Genomic DNA, 22048 nt, shown 5'->3' on the forward strand with positions numbered 1-22048 from the left:
TATATGGGGAGAGTTTATGTCTGAGCTATTGTATGAATGATCAATTAATCTTATTTTTTAAAAAACCAGAAAAAGAGAAAGAGGAAGGGAAGGAAAAGGAAGAGAATTTCAATCAGAGGAAAACTAGAGACAAAGATTAAAACTTAAAACATGTGGGAGCCCGACAGTGACCACAAGAAAGCGTGGTTAGGGACGCGGGGATGTGCCTGCACACGGGGCTCCCTGCCTGGGCAAGGCATGCCTGCAAATAGGGTGCTCTTCCAGGAGGCCTGCACACAATATCCAAGTTTAATGGTCTGCTCACAAACGAGGGAACATGCCCTCCTTAGAAGTAAGGAGAAGGCTGGAATTGTGGGCAGCCCTCTTAGTAAACATGTTGTGGTCACTTCCTCCCTTTGCTCCCCACTGTCCTTGAAGTGTGTTTGGCTACTTGCCCTTAATTGGTAAAGGAATGCATCTTGTAGATTTCAGTTTGTATCCAGTTACCGGGGTATAAAATAAACCCGCAAGAGGGGCTTGCGTAGAATTGTTCCTCCAGCCGGAGTTGTGTCTGTGTCTGCCTTTTGTGTGTGTCTTGTCCTCTGTGTCATTTCGTCCACAACAAAACATATGAGTTTGGATATATTAGCATTTTCAAAAGATACAACGTTGAGTCAGGGGGAACAGGAGTGGTGCAAGATGAGTCTGAAGTAGTACAGATAACATTAAAGTGTTTAATCTATCAGTTTGGGAGCCAAAACTTTATCCTATAGTTGGTAGGCAGACTCAAACTTTTTTAAGATGTAAACTCATCCTTCACAGATAATCTGCACCAGTAATGCTGTGTATGATGGATCTGAAGGCTCAAATTTGGAGTAAGGTAGACCAGTTGGAAGCCCATTTTAATATTCCAATTAAGGGACAATTAGAGCATGATTTATGTCATTGGTAATTAAAACAGACAGAAAGGAAAGACCATTTAAAAGACAGACTTAGGGGCACCTGGGTGGCTCAGTCGGTTAAGCATTCAACTTCCACTTTACTTTTTCTCATTACTGAATCATCTTCAAAAATTTTATATACTCCTATATTTTCTCATTTTAAGAATACATTTTTGGGGTACCTGGGTGGCTCAGTCAGTTGAGATCCAACTTCAGCTCAGGTCATGATCTCACCGTTCATGGGTCTGAGCTCCATATCAAGCTCTGTGCTGACAGCTTGGAGCCTGGAGCCTGCTTCAGATTTTGTGTCTCCCTCTCTCTCTGCCCCTCCCCCACTTACACTCTTTCTCTCTTGCTCTTTCTCAAAAATAAGTAAAACATTAAAAATATTTTTTTTCAAAACATACTATAAATCTACAGTATCAAGACAATGGGGTATTAGTGAAAAGATAGACAAAAATATCAATGTACCAGAATAAAGAGCCCAGAAATAGAGTCAAATGATGTTTGATAAAGAAGCAAAGGTAATACAGTGGAGCAAAAATCATCTTTTCAACAAATGGTGTTGGAGCAACTGGACATCCACATACAAAAAAAAAAAAAAAAAAAAATGAAGCTAGACAGATACCTGACCTCTTCCATAAAAATTACTCAAAATGGATCATAGACCTAAATGTAAAATGCAAACTATAAAATCCCTGAGAATAACATGGGAGTTAAAGCCTTTTGTCCACACCAAAACCTACATACAATATTTATAGTGGCTTTATTTATAAGTGCCAAATCTTGGAAGCAACCAAGATGTTCTTCAGTAGGTGAATGCTTCAAAAAACTGTGGTATACCCAAATACAGAATATTATTCAGTGCTATTAAAAATAAGCCATTAATGACATGAAGGAACTTTAAATGGATATTAGTGAAAGAATCCAATTGAAAAGGCTATATACTATATGATTACAACTATATGATATTCTGATAAAAGGCAAAAGTATGGAGACAACAAAAAAATTATCAGTTGTCACAGTTTGGATGGGAGGCACGGAAGAATGAGTAGACAGATCATAGAGGGCTTTAGGACACTGAGAATTCTCTGTATAATACAATTATGGTTGATACATGTCATTGTATAATACCCTAGAATGGACAACACCAAGAGTTAACCCTGATGTAAATTATGGACTTTGGGTAATTATATTCTGTCAGGGTAGGTTCATCAATTATACTATATGTACCACTGTTGGACGTTGATAATGGGGGAGGCCATGTATGGGGTATATGAGAAATCTCTGTAACTTCTCAATTTTCCTGTGACCCTATCTGCTCTTAAAAAATAAATTCTTAATTTAAAAAAATCTATTATTTTGGGGGCATCTGGGTAGCTCAGTCAGTTAAGTGTCCAACTTCAGCTCAGGTCATTATCTCACATTTCATGCGTTTGAATCCCGCATAGGGCTCTCTGCTGACAGCCCAGAGCCCGGAGCCTGCTTTGAATTCTGTCTCCCTCTCTCTCTTTCCCCTTCTCTGATCGCTCACTCTCACTCTCTCCCTCTCTCTCTCTCTCTCTCAAAAATGAATAAAATGTTAAAAAAATTTTAAATAAAAAATCTATCATTTTGTTAAATATACACACATTTAATTTCTCAATTATACTTCAATAAATATGGGAAATAGTTTTAAAAATAAATAATAAAATGAATTTAAATAAATGTCAATCATACTTGGTGGTTTTTCATTTTTGTTGAATTTATATTTTCTAATTAATGAGAAAGCAGTTTTTGTTAGTGGATAAGAGTATGTTGAGGCCCTTAATATTTCTTGATTCTGTCCTATTTCAAATATTGAGGAAACTCCACCTTATACTGACATATAACTTGGTGTTATAATTTATTCCATAAAATTTCTACCTCATAAAAATTCTAATTTCCAAGCAGTAAATGAAGTGGTAGACATAAAAATATTAGCTTGACAATTTAAACCATTTCTACATTTAACATGTAACTTCCATCTCCATGAACATCTTCCCTCAATTTCAGACCTATACATCAAAGTGATATCTAGACACTTACACTTGAATCATGCCATCCACATGATTCATCCTCCCAAACCAATCGACATCCTCCCTCCAATATTCCTGTTTTTCCACCATATATTTCTCATTTCAGTGTCTGGTACCACCATTAAACCAGTTATTCAAGCCTTAACTCATTCAATTACCACTTCAAAGTGATATCTTTAAAAGAGAAATCTGAGCATACAGCTTCTTTAGTGGATTTCCATAGTCTTAACAGAGTTTAAATCCTTTGGAATAATTCATTATCTAATACTAAAGTTCCCTACCCTTAATGTTTGTCCCAACCTGCCTGCCACGTAAAAACATGTGTTTACACGTGCACACACACACACACACACACACACACAGATGGACATACAAGTCAGATCAAGCACCTGCTCGAAGCTCTAGCCACAAAGTCAAAGTGAAGTTCTGTGAACTCACCACAATCTTACCTGTACCCAAAGATAACTGCCATTTTATATTAAGACTACTATTTGAGATTGTTATGACTGAAGTAATATGTCAGGCATATTTGAATATTCATTAACATCAGTTAAGTAGAAATCAGATTAAGTTGCAAAAAAAAATGATAGAAGATGAAAAATCCTGAATCTGAATATAGAAAATCAAGTTTCAAATGCCAGTGGTATTAAGCTGTGGGAACTTGGAAAGACACTTTGCTTTTCTAGATCCTAAGTTCTTTATTTCTTCCTTGGAAGTACACAGAATTCTCTAGCAAAAGCAGAATTCCATAAAGGATGTATAAATAGTCCACCTCATTAGTGATCAAAGAAATGAGAGTTTGAAACAACATTGAGAACATATTTTTTCACTTATCAAGTTGGAATAGATTTGTAAAAAAAAAACACAGCGCTCAACATTAGCACAAGTACATCATGGAACAAGCTTATGTACTGCTCAGCTTCAGTAAATGACATAGTCTTTATGGAAAGTAGGTTTAGAAAGGTACTAGAAATTTACTTTATTTTTTTAAAAGTATCAGAAATTCAAAAGCATTATAGCCAATCTACTTCTAGAAATCTACTTTAAATTTTTAAAAAGCTAAGAAATAATTGGCACAATATTTATGTCATGAAAATAAAAACAACCTAAATGTAAATATTAGAGTAATTATGATAAAATCATGACACACCTATATAATAGACTTTTTTACAGATATTCAAATAATGTATTTGAAATTTGTATGACAATGCAAAAATATTCTATTATATCATGTTGGGAATAAAAGGACATACCATTACTGTCATTATGAATGAAAAAATCTAATATATTAATAGTTATTTTCTGTATTTACTGAAATGATTTTAGATTTTCAATCTGTTTTTGCACTTTTTAAAATTTTCTTTTCTACAACAAATACACATTATAACTAGAGTGCAAAAAGGTCAGGGGCACCTGGGTGGCTCAGTCAGTTGAGCAGCTGACTACGGCTCAGGTCAAGATCTTGCAGTTTGTGGGTTCAAGCCCTGCATTGGGATCTGTGCTGACAGCTCAGAGTCTGGAGCCTGCCTCAGATTCTATGTCTCTCTCTCTCTCTGCCCCTCCCCTGCTCATGCTGTCTCTCAAAAATAAATATTATTTTTTTTTAATCATACAAGATGCTTTTGCTTTGAAAGCACTGGAAATTTTGGTAAAATGGGAGCTCAGAATATCACGGTTTGGGAAATGAAAAAAGTCTTGGGCGTATCCAAGGACAAAACTGAAAAAAAGATTCCCTTCATAAATATAAGGTTGCAAATGATTAACTCAATTTTATCTTAGAACTCAAAGATTCTCCACAAATAGTTTCTAGAAGAAAGTGGACAACACATAATAAAAATAGCCAAGAGCATAAGGAAAAAAGATAGCAAAAGCGTGAGCTAGGAGAATAAGATGCAAAAATAGATTATAGATATTAAGAAAAAAAGACTACAGATATTTAAATATTAGATTTAGATAAAATGATAACTAAAATAACTATTCATACTATGTTGAAAAAGTAAAGGATAGCTGTAAATATCTATATCAAACTAGGAATTATAAAATTACTTAGAAGATTTGGAAGTAAAGCAAATTATGGGGAAATCAGTTCTAGTTACTTAAATGAGTAATAAAAAAAAAGCTTAGGGCTGAATGCCACCACCCGGCAAAAGTGCCCGAGGTAAGGTAGTGAGATATTGTAATGGATCACAAGTAATTTGTTATATCACCTGCAGGAAACTGCTTTCCATCTGACACCAATATACTATTTTACTTTGATCATAAACTCCACTTGCTCTCCCCCTCCCCAGACCCTTTGATTCTTACACACACAAGTTAACGATCACAATAGATTGTTTTCTTCACTTTCATCATGTGTGTAAGATATTATTTTCTTCACATTCACCACGTGGTTAATATCTTGTGAGCTCAATAATTATGGAGATAAAACCCCTGTTCAGGCTCTTGTTTACTCCTGAACATTAGCTTCTCTCATATTCAATTCTGTGTCTGCTCTCTTACTGGACAAGAGAGAACTCCAGACTCAGTCTGTGACAGCAAGTAAAATCTGGAAATGAAAAATTATTTTTGCATCTATCTATTTATCTGTCTACCTTGCTAGCTAGTTGGCTAGCTACCTAACTATCATCCATTAAGAGTGAGAGACTCACCAGTTAAACACAGAATGTAAGAAATGTTTGCTAGATATGAACTGATACTATCTCCTCAAAAATTATTTCTGTCCTTTTATATCTTCTCTTCTTTTGGAACATCACTTAAATATGTGGTAGACCTGACTCTTACCTGTATATCTCTTAATCTCTTCATTTCACTAATCTTTCTCTAATTCCCCAATGACTAATCTACTGTTAAAATCATCCATTTATTTTTTTTAATTTCATGTAAAAATTTGAAAGAAAAGTTAAGTAATTAAATGATATCTAAAGTACTAACTGGACAAGCACAATGCATATACTGGAAATCCTTTACAATAACCAAAAGGCTACATTCCCACTACATGTGATAGATTGTATCAGTATTCTCAGTTATGTACTATCTCTCCTTTTAAGAGGATTAAACTTCCCACCCTGTTGACATAAGGCTTGGACATATAACTTGCTTTGTTCAATGGAGTGTGAGCAGAAGAAACATTTATCACCTTCCAGTGGAAGCTGTTAAGGGCCATCAAGTGATGTCACTAAGGAATCTGTGCTTATCAGAGCAATGTGCCCTAGAAGGATCCGATCCTTCATCCTGCATCTAAGAAGTAGAAATAACATGAAACACAGACACAGCAGACACAGTTAAGTTGCAATGCAAGTGAGGAATAAACCATTCTACTTGTATACCACTAAGGTGGGACGGTTGCTTGTTACTGCAGGATAATCTAATGAAAGTTAAACCTCATACTACCTTTCTTCCAGAGGGATCTTCTCATTAAATTCAGATTTCTTTTTCTCCTCTAGCTCTCTTAGTAAAATGTAGGAATATTAACAAGTACAGTTTTAAGTTATCTTTTGGAAAACAATGTTCCTTTTGCTCTCTTTAAAAAAGCCTTTCAACACATAAATCTTATAAAATAATTTCATTCTAGCATTTCCAAAGATAAAATGATCACTAAAAAATTTTAACAATCTTCTTATACAATCATCAAAGATCACCATTACCCCTTTTCCTTCTTTGTTCCTTCTTTCCCTTCAATAATTAACTTTGGATAGTAAAGTATATGTCATGCCATGCTTGATGACGCAGATTCAGTGATGAGGAAACTACAGACATGACCTATGTCTGCCCTCATAGATCTTTGCATTTTTTGAGGGAGACAAACAAGAGTCAAAAATGTGCACACACAAAGCTGCAAATATGAAGAAATTTGAAGGAGAAAAGTATGGGTGCCATATATACACATAATACACAACTGGATTTAACTCAACAACCAATGTAAAAGTTTCTCAGAACTCACCCTGAAATTGTCTTAAGGATAAGTAGTAATTTGCTAGGTTGAAGGAACAGGAAAAATACTACAGAAAAAGGAAATAGCATAAAAATGCCATAGGGGTTGGGAAACATGTGGCAAATAGGAGAAGATGAAGTAAGGCCGTTGTATTTGAACCAAATGTGATATGAGATAACAGAGGCAGGTATGTCTGCTTATTCAGGGGTCTTTGTAGATGTTAAGGAAAAGTTTTTCCTTTCATTCCTCTTAAAATTAAAGCAGGTATGGAGAAGACGTTAAAAAAAAATGAACTCACCACAGTGTAGATAATGAATTAGAAAGGGAACATAATGATTGCACATAAAACTATTTTTGGAAGTCACTATAAACTTTTGCTAGACATGATGATAGCTTGTTCCGGGGTGCTGAGGGAGCAATGCAACAGATAAAAAGATATTTAGTGTGTGGTACATTTCTTCTTAATATGCTGAATATGAGGGTTGAAATAGAAAAGGAAAGCAAGAAAACCTGTAGGTTTCTGAGCTAAGAAAACTAGTAGTTGCTGGGAAGAGTTGAGGGTTGAGTGAAGGATACCAGGAGCTTAATTAAACATACTGTAACTTTAAAGTGTCCTTGAGTATAAGAAGACACATCAAAAGGAGATGATATAAGTGAGCACAAAGTCCTTGTAAGCCCTGTAAGATCATTTTTTTACTATTTGATATCACTAAAGGGATTCAGAGTGCTTTAAAGAGCAACATTTAGAATAGAAACAAACAACATTTAAGCTAATGATAAACACAAACACCACCATATCACCCCAGAAATGTACCCATGTAAAATGAGGAGGTGTATTACATTTAACATATTCAATATATTACATCAAAATAAAAATTATATTTGAGGAATTACCTGTCATTGATAAGACCTGCTATGGTTTCAATATCAATTCCGAGCCTTCTGTTTTCTTCTGCCAAATGAGTATATGCAATTGAAATGTCTGAAAAGTCTTTTGCAACATTAGAAAGCTCAATATCCCATGTTTGTTTCTTTAAGATAAGAATAAGAGAATCATTTATACATGTTATTTATCTCAAAAAGAAAAAATGTGTAATAATGACATTACTTATAGTTGCAGGAGTTAATATTTAGGAATAGAGAATAAGGCTCTAGGGGGAAGTAGAAAAGGTCAACTTACTGTTGCATAATAATTATTAACTGCTCCCAGATATTCTTTTTCATAACTTCTTTTCTTCCAGAACACTTGATCATATATTTTTTTCAAATCATCTAGCTAAGAAAAAATACACAGAAAAAATAAATGATTTATGAAGCTTCCCATTTATTTGTAAAGTAAGATATATATTTCAAATTATGTAGCTACCATAACTTAATAAATGTTGATTAAAATCATATAAAATAACGCTATAAGTGGTTGCCATTTATAAAAATTGATGCAAGATTTTGAACAGTATATAGAAAATCAATTCTAACAGTGATCAAATAATTAATCATGAAAAACAGAATATATTCCAGTTACAAATTGATAAAAACTAGAAAATTCAAATCATAATTTATCACATTAACAAATTAAAGAAAAAACTAACACAAACATGGTCAATACACCAGACAATAGCTGTGATAAACTCACTATATGTTTCTAAAAAGTTTAAACTAATACAAGGAAAAACTACACAAATACGATATAAAGAACAGCAAATATCAAAATAAATCATAAAATGCTGAAGGTATGCCCACTAAACTCAAGAATGATACCAGATTATCTCTTATCACCATTATTAATCATGTTTTGTGTTACTTTAGCTAAATGCAATTAGATAATAAAACAAAAGTGATTTTATAATACTGCGTATGAGTAGGTAATATAACTTCACCTTTAGAGATTATGATTAGACACTTAAAAAAACAGAGGTTTTTATTCAAAACTGTAATAAATGTTTCTGTAAAATGGCTCGATATAAGAATAAGAAAAATGACAGTAATAATCTGTTTAAAAACACAGTGACAATACTTAAAAACTTTGGTCAAAAAATATAAAGTATTTGGGAATAAATTAAACACAAAAAGGAAGACCTATATAAAGCAAACACAAATTTTTATTTAAAAGGTCAGTCAAACCCACATGAAAAGAATAAGCCATGCAAAGGTTTAATGGAATATACTATTAGTTATCTTAAAATTACAGTTGCATTAACTTGTCAATATACTAAAAAAATCAATGAATTATACAATTTTAGAAAAGAAACCATCTTTAAGAGACAACAGTTTTAACAATTAATGACAAAAGAAATAATTCAATAGGACATTGTTTCCCAAACTATTGCAGAACACTCTTTTTTATTTTATTCATATTGAATACTATACCATCTGTACTAGTAGGCATTTAATAATTTTCTTAAAGCAATTCACATGTTTATTTAAATAATTATGTCAAAAAGGAAACTACTGTTATCATAAGTTAAAAATCCAATACTGTAGGCCATAAAGGAAAGCAACTTAAAAATAAAAATGATTTATGAAATAAACAATATAAAATAATAGTAGGGTTAAATGTTTTCAATTTACAAAAAAACCATTAAATATATTAATATATTTCTCTTAGAATTATAATCAGTAATTAAAGAAATATTTGGATTGATATTGTAACTTTAAGATGAGAAGTTTAATGAATGATTTACCGGTATACTTAATAAATTTCCCAGATAACTGGATAGTGTATTTCTAACCCAAATAGAAATAAGTTTTTTTATAATTTTTAGTTTCAAGAATCCTTTGAAATATCTTCCAGAATTGTTTTTCAAAAACTGTCCAATTACTTAAGTGATGTACAAGCTTTCTTACTCACTCATTACTATCATGGTTTGGAAAGTAATTTTGAAGAAACTATTAGTCAAGCTTTTTAGATAGCACAACATATTTTGAACATATTCCTTAGATAAAGCTGTATACAAATCACTCAGTGAGACACATCCTCCTTGACATGATTTAAAGGTATATTCTGTGGCTTCAGTTTTGCTGGATTTACTTTTTCTTCATTGTGGAACACCTATTAGATTTGTATTAGGACATCTGAGGTTTTTGAGTAAAAATAAGAATATTGTTTATAAGATATCCTAATTTTTAAAGTAGTTCTTAATCATAAAAGTCATCTAGAAGCCCAAGTTTTTCACTGAGGAGTACCTGAACCTCTTCTTACAGACACTTTTTTTAAAAACCACATATTAAAGAATAATGGTTGATCATCCATTTACAAATCTGAGAGCACATATAAGTATTGGTGGTTTGAATTAATTTAATGAAAAAAATTTTAAATTTCACGAAATACTTCTCTTAAAATTCCTGCATTATTTTGCAATGGCTTCCCTATGAACATTAGCAGTGGGTAGATTTGCTTGTCTTGGCAATTGTTTGAATGTATGTATTGAATTATTTTCATTTATCTGCCTATGGTATTAGTATCAGATGCACTTCATCAAAAACATGGATCCAGGACTTACTGCTATTTCCCAAGAAGCTGTCAATAAGTTTAAATGTACTTTATTTGCACACATTAGCAAAGAATTCCCAGTGTAAATGAATTTATCACTTTGTAGTGGATTACAACAACTTTTATACTAGAAACAATAATTGCTTCTTTACATATTTGGTTATCTCTATAAGTAAGAGATGAATTGTTGTTTGACAGGGGCAGTTAATGAATCATTTTGTTTGTTATATCTCTGAATCTTCCTGTCACCATTTCTTTGGTAGTAGGCTTGATAAATGTCTTGCTAACTGCTTCAGTAGATCTGGACTGTGAAGTTAACTGTAATGCTAAAAACATAATTCTAAAGTCTCAGCATTTTCATTCTGTGTCAGTCTGCACCCATGCTGGAGCATCCTTCTATTTTAAAATTTATAAAATACTTTTTATGCTTCAACATGACAACTGTGGATTGTTTAATAATTGTGACCATTGTGGCTAATCTTAGAACACATAATAGATTTGTTGTCTTCACTAGTTCACAAACCCAAAATTCTGATAAATTTCAAATTCATCCCACAATAATCTTTCTTTGCTGCTTGTGCTTTTGCAGCATTTAGTAAAGGATTTTTAGGAAGTACTTTTATTTGGTCCTCATACCTACCTAAAGACATGTAACTGATTCTATCACATTCTTCACTAGTGTCTCTACCTATACACGCAAGTATCTTTATTTTTAACCACTGCTAGGTTAGATTCTAGTACTGAATCTACAGAAGTACAAACATTATAAATAGACCCCAAGCCAGTTTATAATGTACTTTCCAGATCAGACTGGTAGTTCTGATACCTAAAATCATACATATTTCGTATGTCAAACAATTGTCAATCTTTAGAAGTAGATTTTCCAGTGTGTTTTCCAATAAAAAGAATCAAAACTAAACATGAAAATTCAGTGCCTTAAGATCAAAATTAATAATCTGTACTACTATGTGACTGATAATTTATTTAAATATTACATTTTAAGTTCAAATTTAATCTTTCATTCAATATGTATATCTAAAACATTGCCAATTATGAATCTCTTCTATTACAAACTGATTAAAATGTTGTAAACATTGCCAATTATGAATCTCTTCTATTATAAACTGATTACTTAAAATGTAATGTATTTAAATACTTTAAATATTAAATCATATTAAGAATAAAATGTTTTTTCTGGGGCGCCTGGGTGGCTTAGTCGGTTAAGCGTCCGACTTTTGCAGGTCATGATCTCACGGTTCGTGGGTTTGAGCCCCGCGTCGGGCTCTGTGCTGACTGCCAGCTCAGAGCCTGGGGCCTGTTTCAGTCTGTGACTCCCTCTCTCTCTGACCCTCCCCTGCTCACACTGTCTCTCTCTCTCTCTCTCTCCTAGAAATAAATAAAACATTAAAAAAAAGAATAAAATGTTTTTTCTAAATGAATATGACATTCTTTATATATATTCCCCTTTAATCAACGTATTAATCCCTAAATCCCTCTTTTGCAGATTATTAGCATATTAACACACATCTAGTTGTTCAAATGAGAAGACTGAATCTAAGAAGGGTATAATGTGCAGGTCACAACTGGAATATGAAGAGGAAATCTTTGTCTGATTCTGATTCTGTGTGACAATCTCTAAAACAATATTTTAGATGAAGTGCTTTAAAAATTCTCCATTTTATCAATCATGAGAGAAAAGAAAATGTAAAACCACTGTGGAATGAATCTTCCTAAAGAATTATAATTAAAAATAAATAAAAGACAGTATGAGATGATGGTGTTAATCTGAGGCTTAAACACTCATACATGACAGTCTGAGAGAAAAATGTGTTTGTGGAATTTGGGGAAATACAGAGAAACCAGTGAAGAAAACTGAAAGCAATCTTCCAGAAGAGTAAGAAGAAACAAGAAGAGTATGTGTTAGAAGTCAAAAAACAAATTTTCCAGAGATAAGGGTATAGTCAAGTTGGTTAAGTGCTATATAGAATTAAAATAAGGGCAAAGAAACAATGATTAGATTTAGATTAGAAACATATGGAAATCACTGTTGCCCTAAGTCAGAGATATTTTGGTTGAATGGTGAAGGCAAAAAAGAAAACTGGAATGTGCTTAAGAAAGGATGAAAGGTACTACAACCAAATAATATTTATTATAATAAGTCAAGGTTCAACATTAGGAAACCCATCAATATAAATCACTATATTTATAGGTATAAGAGAAAATATTATATGAGCATCTCCCTAGATGCAAAAATGACTTATAGACAAAATTCAACACGCATTACCAATTTTTAAAAAATACTCAATAAACTAAAACTGATATTTTCTTAGCATGATAAATAAAACACATACTGAATCCTAAAGTCTGACTCTTACTTAATGGAAGAAACTAGAACAAATCCTATGAAGAGAAGAACATAGCAAATATGCTAGAGATCTCTATTACTACTTAACATTGTTTGGATGTATTACCCCATGTAATCAGATCAGAGAAACAACTAAAAGACATAAAAATAGTGAAGTACTAATAATATCTCTATTTGCAATTGAAATAATAGCACTTTTGGAAAATCCAAAATAAACAATATAAAACTACCATGAATAATTTTAAAATTATTTATGAGCACCTGCGTGCCTCAGTGGATTAAGTGTCTGACTCCAGTTTCAGTTAATGTCATGGTCCCATGGTTCTTGGGATTGAGCCCCACATTAGGCTCTGCACCACAGTGCGGAATCTGCTTGGGATTCACCTGCCGTCCCCCAACCCTTTAATGTAATTAAAATAATAGAGTTATATATCATACTTTTTTACACACCATGAATATTTACCATTTAAAAGTCCCCAAACTATGAGTATTTTGATAACCAGAAATACACTACACCAACTCAATCGGAAGAAAAAATGTAATCCTGACTTTCTTGGCAACAAAAATTTCCTAAAAGATAAAAATAATAACAGCCATCTAGAAAACAATATTGGTAATGTTACAATTAAAGTACTGCATTCCAATAAAATAAAATGCTACATTCCCTTAATGATCAATTAAAAAATTAGACATAAAGTAACAACACACAAGGTATAATGCTTCTAAAAGAATTCATTATCCAATCTATAATATTCAAATGTTAGCAAGGAAGCATGTTTCCATTTAATCACAATGTAGTCTCATAGTCTAGCCAAAAGAATGCACACACATTAACTGTTATCATTAAAATGTGAATATGAATACATCTGAACACTTCTCTTCCTCCATACTTCCTTCTGCCCCTCTGCTGCCAGCCTAATGAGTAAGTCCTGACGTACATTTCTCAGAGACAGCTTAACAATTACATGCCCAAGATGCTTCCTTCCTTCAACCAGAACAAAAAGAAACTTGTAAATTGGCTAATTCACTAGTTGTACATTTTACCACATATTGCACCTAAGGACATCCAAAAAGCTTAGATGCTACAAAATAATGAACCTTGGCCACAATAAACACAGATACTTGACAAAAACACACAGACAGACCTATGGTTATAACTAAAACTGTCTTCTAGATATGGAGATACTAGCAAGAAGTCCTTCCCTTCCATCCTCTGCCCCTCTGCCATTTCCATGACTAGGTACAAGACTACATCTAGCTCCATGAGGTGGATTAACAGACACTCCCAGAACAGTCCTTCCTTAAAACTATCAAAAGGACATTTAAAAAGGGATTATTTTACTGCCTCTACTTTTAATATACTTTGGGCACTAGGATTTCTTAATCCTTTAATACACAGCTATATTAACTAAAATGCACACACAGAGCAACGGTTAGACAATCTGAACTCATCTAACGACTCATGGGCACAGAACCTTCTCTCCTCATTTCCTTGCCCATCCTGGTCCCGATACCACCAGTGAACAGTCAGCATACTCTCTCCAAAACATCAGGTTTTACAATCCCATTCCCCAAATACAACCATTCTTATGAATTAACAGAATAGTTAAAGAGAGTGACTTTAACTCTCTACTTTGAACATGTTGTGCACTTCTAAACATCTAAAGACTAGAGGTTTCAAGTAAGGATTTACTTCAGATTTGTGCACTATATACATAGTAACATTAAAGGAACATTCTAGCCTAGAGCCCTTCCTCCCACCTCTATCAACCCAGGAGAAAAGATGAGCACCTGTAACACCTAAGGAGATTTTAACAATTTCACTTCCTCTAGTTGTTTTCAGAACGGTCTTTCTTATGAATTTAAACACAAAGTGTATATAATGTACTTGTTTACTAACTACTTTTTTCATACACTGGCAACCTTCTTAACATTTAGAAAGATTAGGTATTGTAAATTAGGACTCTTTTGTACTTTACATACACTATATACACGGCTAAGTAAAACAAAATGCAGATGTCCAGGACAATGATTAAGCCTGCCTAAATATAAGCATACTGGCCATAAGGCCTTTTGTACTTAGTTCTCCTCTTTCTCTGAACCCAGCAAAAATATCACAGAAGGTGTACTGCTCTGAGAGGTGGTTTATGTTTAAAGTGATGTTCGAAAATTCTTTTAGATTTAAAGAAACAATGTGTAATATCAAGCATTTAAAGTTTTAGCATTAGGTAAAATGTAAGAATAGCATCAACCCAGATCTTAAGTTGTGAACATCTGTCATACAAATTCCTACAGACAGTAACAGTAACTACAAGATTAAGGATACGAAAGCCAAGAAATTCAGTTAATGGTAATACTGCTGTTAAAAAAGTGAGCTAATTTTGGAAAATGTAAAAGGCAGGCAAATCATTTGACCCTTCCCAGAAAAGAAGGCCTATGAATCTTGCTTGAACTTCTTAAACCATAATTCAACATTTATTATTTTATTTTTCCATCATAATATTATTTTGTTAAAATCAGTAGTTATGTTAATTTAAATTTTAGATATACTTCTCATAGTTTTTATTATAATACTTCAGAATTGAAAACATCCTAAAAGCCCAATAATAAAGGTCTAAGAAACTCTCAATCATTAAAATTACATTGTAAAATATAAGATGATTTTGAATATGTTTCTATGTAAGGAGAAATACATTATCAATTACTGTATGCATATAAGGTTGTTTTTAAATATAGCACAAAGCCTGTTTATGCTCAAAATTAAAACAGTGACTTCCTCTGGATGAAGTCATAGACCAATATTTTCTTCCACTCACATGAGTATATTCTAAATTTTGAGGTATGAACATTAAGTGTTTGTGCCATTCAAAAAGTGGCTTAAAATAGTTTTAGATAATAGTTTGTATAATGAATCCTACCAGATTTCATGAGGAAGAAAACAGGATACCTCACTAGCAATTTCAGTGTACTGTGGTGGTGAAAGTCTGACTGGAAATGATCTTAAATGGGAAAGCAAGGAAAGAATTCTGAGAGTGAATACAGAAAATCTTTTCAAGAAGGTTTGCTTCAAAGTGTAACAAGATGCAACTGTAGCTCTTAGAGAAAGATTTAAAAAGAAAACAATAAGCATTCAAAACAGGAATGTAAAAAGTAAAAGCAAACAGAATAAGCCTAAAGAAATGAGAAGAAAGTAAATTGTAACTGTAAGATCATACATTAACATTTTAAAAGTTGGAAATTGAATTATTCACTCTAAGGACCACCTCTCATTTTTTTAATTCCACTTTTAAAAATTTGAAAATCTAATTTTAAAAGTGAAAAATACATATACAGTTAAAAATAAGAGATAAAAGTATAAGAGAGCATTCTATATCATATTATGATAATAATTTCAAAATCTTCATTCACTTCAATTCTGTCAGGGCCATTAAAAACTGCAAACTAACAGAAAGAAGAAATATATAGCCTGAGAAAATCAATCATGTGATGAAATAAAGCAACTGTCCATTATTTAATTCAAATAGTTAAAAAATGTAAAAGCACCAGTTATAGTTTCACTAATGTGCTTTATTAAACTTTCAAGAAAAAGTTATTTAAATATGTATTAATTCTTTAGGTAATAAGAAAGGAAGAAATCTTCACAATTCATATTTTAAAGCTAGCATAATCCTGATAAGGAAATCTATCAAATATAGCACAAATTAAGAACACTGGAATACAGACTAACTTATGAATATGGATGTAAAATCTTAAATAAAATACTTGCAAATCAAACTCAGAAGTAAATTAAAGAAACAATAAACCATAACCAAGCAGATTCATCCCAAGAATTTAAAAAAGGTTTAATATTAATATAGTACATCATTTCAATAGGTCAACTGGAAAACTCTTTAAAAATCTTCACAGATTGCTCACAAAGCAGTATCTATTCCTAGTAAACAATTTTTACAACCTGTGTATGTTTGTTAAATCTTTACCATGATAATGAGCATATACTGAAATCAACATTTCGATGACATTAAGTACTGCTTTAAAATAAGAAATGAAATAGTAAATTTCATAGATTTATAAAATATTTTATAAATATGCCATACAATAAAATACATACATATTAAGAGATTTGAGTCTTATGAAAAATTAGCAGGCTTACATATATTATCACATTTTATACATATTATTATACTGAATATTCTATAACGAAACAATGTCAAAAAATCACATTGTAGTTTGGCTCTACTACTTAACAGCTTTTTGTGCATGAGACATTGACTCTGCCTCTTTAGACTGGATGCCCATTTGGTAAACTGATAGTAATAATTATTGGCTTATCTATTTTTAAGAAATAAATTGCTTCATTCAAGTAAAAATATGAAACAAAAGTACAATTTGCTGGATGTTTCCTGGTATTTGTATTTACACTATACAGTATATAGACCAATAATGTAGTAATAAATAATAAAATTCTACTAACAAAAGCAACCTCCAAAACTGAAAACATAGGTATATATACAAAAGGAATTCACTTATTTACATCCTTTATCTGCAAACTGATTTATAAACAAAAACAGTGTACCAGTGTTCAGTGAAACAGAAAATCATAGAGGATTTCTAAATCTTTAAAAGTCATTTTTTATTATCTAATGAAATGGCTGGATAAAATGAAATATAGATGGCTGTTTCTTTAATATCACAAGAAACTAAGAGTTGCAGATAATGAAATTGTGTTCTAAAAAAATTCTGAATTATGGGATAAATAGACTTCAAAGAAAACATGAGAAAAGAATTTACAGAAAATCTGTACTTTTACATTTAAAAAGAATTTAATCTTGACAGTATTTTTAAGATACTTAACTGATTTCAAGATGTTTTCTGGCTTACAAAAGCCATTTTTCATAGAAATGAGAAGGAAAAATGTGTTTTCATAGATACAGTGATAATACAAATTAGTGAAAAGTGTATAATAATGAGGTAAAGACTAAATTGGAAGCATGATATGCCTAGAAATTTTAAAAAATCAGTTAGGTTGTATGTGCAATTAGGCAGCACAAATCTTTCACTTTTCTCTTGAACTAGAAGTTTCAATTGCATACCAAAAAATAATGCATGGAAGTGATGCACATCATTGCTTTTAATTGAGTGTTTAACATGCGCTCTTTGAAAACCTAGCTTAAAGGTTTTTATAATGAGCAATATGTAGGAAAAAAATTAATATATCTAAACTTCATCATGTTCTCATCTTCCCCAGAAAGTAGGATAATCCTCAAATGATTTCTATAATTGAAATATATTAGTAACTTTATAAAATATGTTCATAATATCTTATCAAGAATAACATTTTGTTATGAAGAGCCATGCTTGCCATTTTTAAGATGATCAAAGAAATAAAAACCTGATTGTTTGTAGGCTTAGTGAATGAATTTTCCACTTTTGAAAATATTTTATTAACAATGATATTCATAAAGATGACAAAATTCAACATGATTAGAAAACTGAGGTCATAATTACTTGACAATACTATATAATGTTTAAAAATTTTTTTATTGGTTGTGCTATATTTTTCTGATGCTTATAGTAGTCCCTGAAATTATATGTAAGAAAGCTACATGCTGACATGCATAATTTTAAAGCTCCATGGATTATTTGAATGTATACACTATACACTCCACACCTCAAAGGGTTCCTTCTAGCCTCATAACCTGAAGTGTTTCTTTTTCCCTGTTTATTCGTTTAAAAAATTTGTTTTTATTGTGTATTTATTTTTTGAGAGAGAGAGAGACAGACAGAACATGAGCCGGGGAGAGACTGAGAGAAAGTAAGACACAGAATCCAAAGCAGGCTCCCAACTCTGAGCTATCAGCGCAGAGCTCAATGTGGAGGTCGAACCCATGAACCGTGAGATCATGACCTAGCTGAAGTTGGACACTTAATAGAGTGAGCCACCCAAGCGCCCCTCTCCCCATTTATTCTTCTTTCATTCCTTCCTTCCCTTCTTCCTTCCTCCAATCCTGCTTACTTTTCCCTCCTTTCCTTCCCTATTTCTTCTCTTTTATTTATTCACTGGTTAACTTACTATTCAAAATGCCTGAAACACCTTTGCTTGAGTGCCTAAACATATAGCATTTTTTGCGTACCTGGTATAGGACAGACACTGCACATGTTACACCAAGAAAACAAAAATTACGACACATCTTCTATCCTTAAAAATCTCTTCATCTAAAAAGAAGTAGACAGGTAATCACTGACATCAATGGTGTTGTTAAGTACTGGTAAGGAGGTAAACATGGAGTGAGTGCAATTAGAGTTCAAAGCAGATAGAAAGTGAAGAGACTGTTTCACCAAGGATTTTCCCCCTTCCAAGTTGGAAGTATTAAATGAGAGGACTCAGCCAGGCAATAGTAGGACGGAGAGAATGAGGGACTGAATAGTGACTTTATAATCAGAGGGAACTAGATTTATGAAAAGACAGAAGAATGCACATGGCACATTCTGTCCTCTTGAGTTTTTCCAGGGAACTAGAGAACTGAGTTAGAGGGAAAAGGGTAGCGAGAGAGAAGCTACAGAGAGAAACAAGGGCAAATTGGAGAGATCCTTGTTTTACCATCTGTTTAAGATCAGTTTCTTCCAATTCACTATCCTATGTCATTCTCTCTGGCACTTTGGCCCAGTGTGTTTTTGCCTATTTCTGGATTCTTCTACACTGCCTATGAAGTGGTATAAGTCGTGCCCATACTAATTCAGGTGCACATCTCCTCCACTGCATGAGAAGAAAATACAGACATTTTCAGGGAAACAAAATTTTGAAAATATCAAATTTAGCTCACTAAAAAAGCTAGTAAGAGATACACGTTAGTAACAAGAAAAAATACTGCAGGTAGTAATGTCTGATAAATAAGAATTGTGCGCAAAATGTTAAACTAGGAAAAAATATAGTCAAACATTTATTGTGTAAATAATAAAATGATCTTAATATGGGATTATTAAATAAGGTAGTTGTAACATGATGGAAAATAAACTATAAATCAAGAAAAAGTCATAAGGTCCTCAAACTGCTCAAGAAGTTAACTAAAGATGTTGATTATGCTTCAAAATCAGTAAGTAAAATAGGCATTCCAAAAAGTCTAACAATTTATAGCTTAAAAATGTAAAAATAAAATATATCAAAAGTAAAAACTCAATTCTAAACATTCTAGATTTAGTTTCATCTAAAAACTTGGCTACAAATTATATGAAACAAAAATGACAGAAAAATGGGGAAAAAAAAAGAAAGAAATCCATTACCATACTGAAATATTTTAAAACAGCTTTCAGTAAATAAATATTTCAGTCAGAAATTAAATCAGAAATGGGATGCCTGGGTGGCTCAGTTGGTTAGGCATCTGACTTTGGCTCAAGTCATGATCTCACAGTTTGTGGGTTTCAGCCCCATGTTGGGCTCTGTACTGACAGCTCAGAGCCTGTAGCCTGCTTCAGATTCTGTGTCTCCCTCTGTCTCTGCCCCTTCCCCAATCACACTCTGTCTCCATCTCTCAATAATAAGTAAATATACAAAAAATTTAAAAAAAGAAAAGAATTTCAAAATATAAAAGATTTAAATAACAGAATTTAGCACAGTTTACAAAATGAATCTATTCAGAACTATATCCCACTATCAGAGAAAAGATTTCCTCTCCAGAAAACACTGTTACAAATTATTCATGTAGTAGGACAAAAATTAAGCCTCCACAAATTTTAAGTATACCTAACATATAGACTACAGAATTTAGAAACAAATCAGAATTACATTAAAATTTTATTTTGGTAATGCTTATTTATATTTGAAAAAGAGAAGAGAGAGTGTTTGGGGGGTGGGGAGGAACAGAGAGACATGGACACAGAATCTGAAGCAGGCTCTACCCTCTGAGGTGTCAGCACAAAGACCTATGCGGGGCTTGAACTCACAAACCACAAGATCATAACTTGAGCCAAAGTCAGATGATGAAATGACTGAGCCACCCACGTGCTCCTAAAAATGTATTTTAAAAAAATAACTTTAAAATTCAGTGGTGATATAAGGGTTAATTTGTCCAAAACTAATCTCAGGCTGATTTTCAGAGAGTCTGCTTTTTAAAAAGTTCCAAGGAAACTGGTAAAAGTTAAATTTAGAAAAACTACCCAAGTAAATGGACAGATGTATCATGTTTATGTTTAGGTACCTCCATCATAAAAATTTCATTTCTGCATTATATAATCTATAAATGAATATGATTCCAATCATAATTCTAATAAACTTCTGAAGGAAATGAATAAGATAACACTGAAATTTATATTAAGGGGCAAAGGTCAAGAACAGTCTAAAACTCATAAAGAAACGTTAAGACTAAGAGATTCACCATAATAGATAAATAAAACCATTACAGAAGCATAGTATGTAGACATGAAGTATTGAGGTAAAGATGGTTAAGTACCAAACAAATTAAAAAGAGAATGGAAAAAGATCCACACAAATATGGAAGCCTCTCAAATGACAGAGATGGCACTATCTAAATATGAACACATAAACATAATAAATTATATTGAAACAACCTGTTGTCTATTTAAGAAAGAAATGTAATTGGAAAGTCAGTTACACACCATACCCATTCATGAACGTCATACTAATTGTGCTTCAGATGTGGCAAGTGAAATGTGCATTCCTAAAATTCTAGATAGTTTATTACTTCCAATCTTATAAATAAAAGATAGGAGAAAAAATATCAGTTTTGAAATATTTTAAACATAATTTAATCTAAAAGCATCACATAAATATGAAAAGCAAAACTCCAAAAACATTTAGACTAAAATACCAGAGAATACTTTTTTTTAATTTCAAAATAGAAAAAAATTCTTAAATTCAGAAAAACACAAAGGTCAAAGGAAAATATTTATAACTTTTACTCCATTAAAATTGAAGTTTCTCTTCATCAGAAGTTACCATAAAGAAATTAAAGACTGGAAAAAATATTTTTAACATATTTAACTTTAAAATAAACTTTAGTATCAATAATATACAACAAATTCTTATAAATCAGTCAAAATATAATCAATCACCCAATTAATGGGAAAAAAATCAGCAGCAGCCTTTACACTAAAAAGTAAATACAAATGTCTTCCAAAAAGCCTATAAAACATGCCTAGTCTCACTCTTAATTATGGATTAACTTAAAAAATTTAATGAGACACAATTAAAGAGTATGTAGATAGAATACATTATAATATTATAATAGAAATATAATAGAAAGTGGCAATGAAAAACATGTAGTTTTAACT

At 32.1% G+C, this 22048-nt stretch overlaps 1 protein-coding gene across 3 annotated transcripts in view; it reads right to left on the bottom strand.

The window, feature by feature from the left end:
• The window catches only part of CCDC178 (coiled-coil domain containing 178), a 431956-nt gene that overhangs the window by 313256 nt on the left and 96652 nt on the right, over nt 1-22048 (bottom strand). For all 3 annotated transcript variants that reach the window (XM_039257381.1, XM_039257382.1, XM_039257380.1), the window contains exons 11-12: nt 8089-8184; nt 7803-7939 (exon numbers count right to left, since the gene is read on the bottom strand). In XM_039257381.1, the coding sequence (XP_039113312.1) occupies nt 7803-7939; nt 8089-8184 (233 nt within the window). The remainder of the gene's footprint in view (nt 1-7802; nt 7940-8088; nt 8185-22048) is intronic.

This window comes from Hyaena hyaena, unplaced genomic scaffold (assembly GCF_003009895.1).
Source record: "Hyaena hyaena isolate Hyena2069 unplaced genomic scaffold, ASM300989v1 scaffold_616, whole genome shotgun sequence".
In the NCBI taxonomy this organism is placed as follows: Eukaryota; Metazoa; Chordata; class Mammalia; order Carnivora; family Hyaenidae; genus Hyaena; species Hyaena hyaena.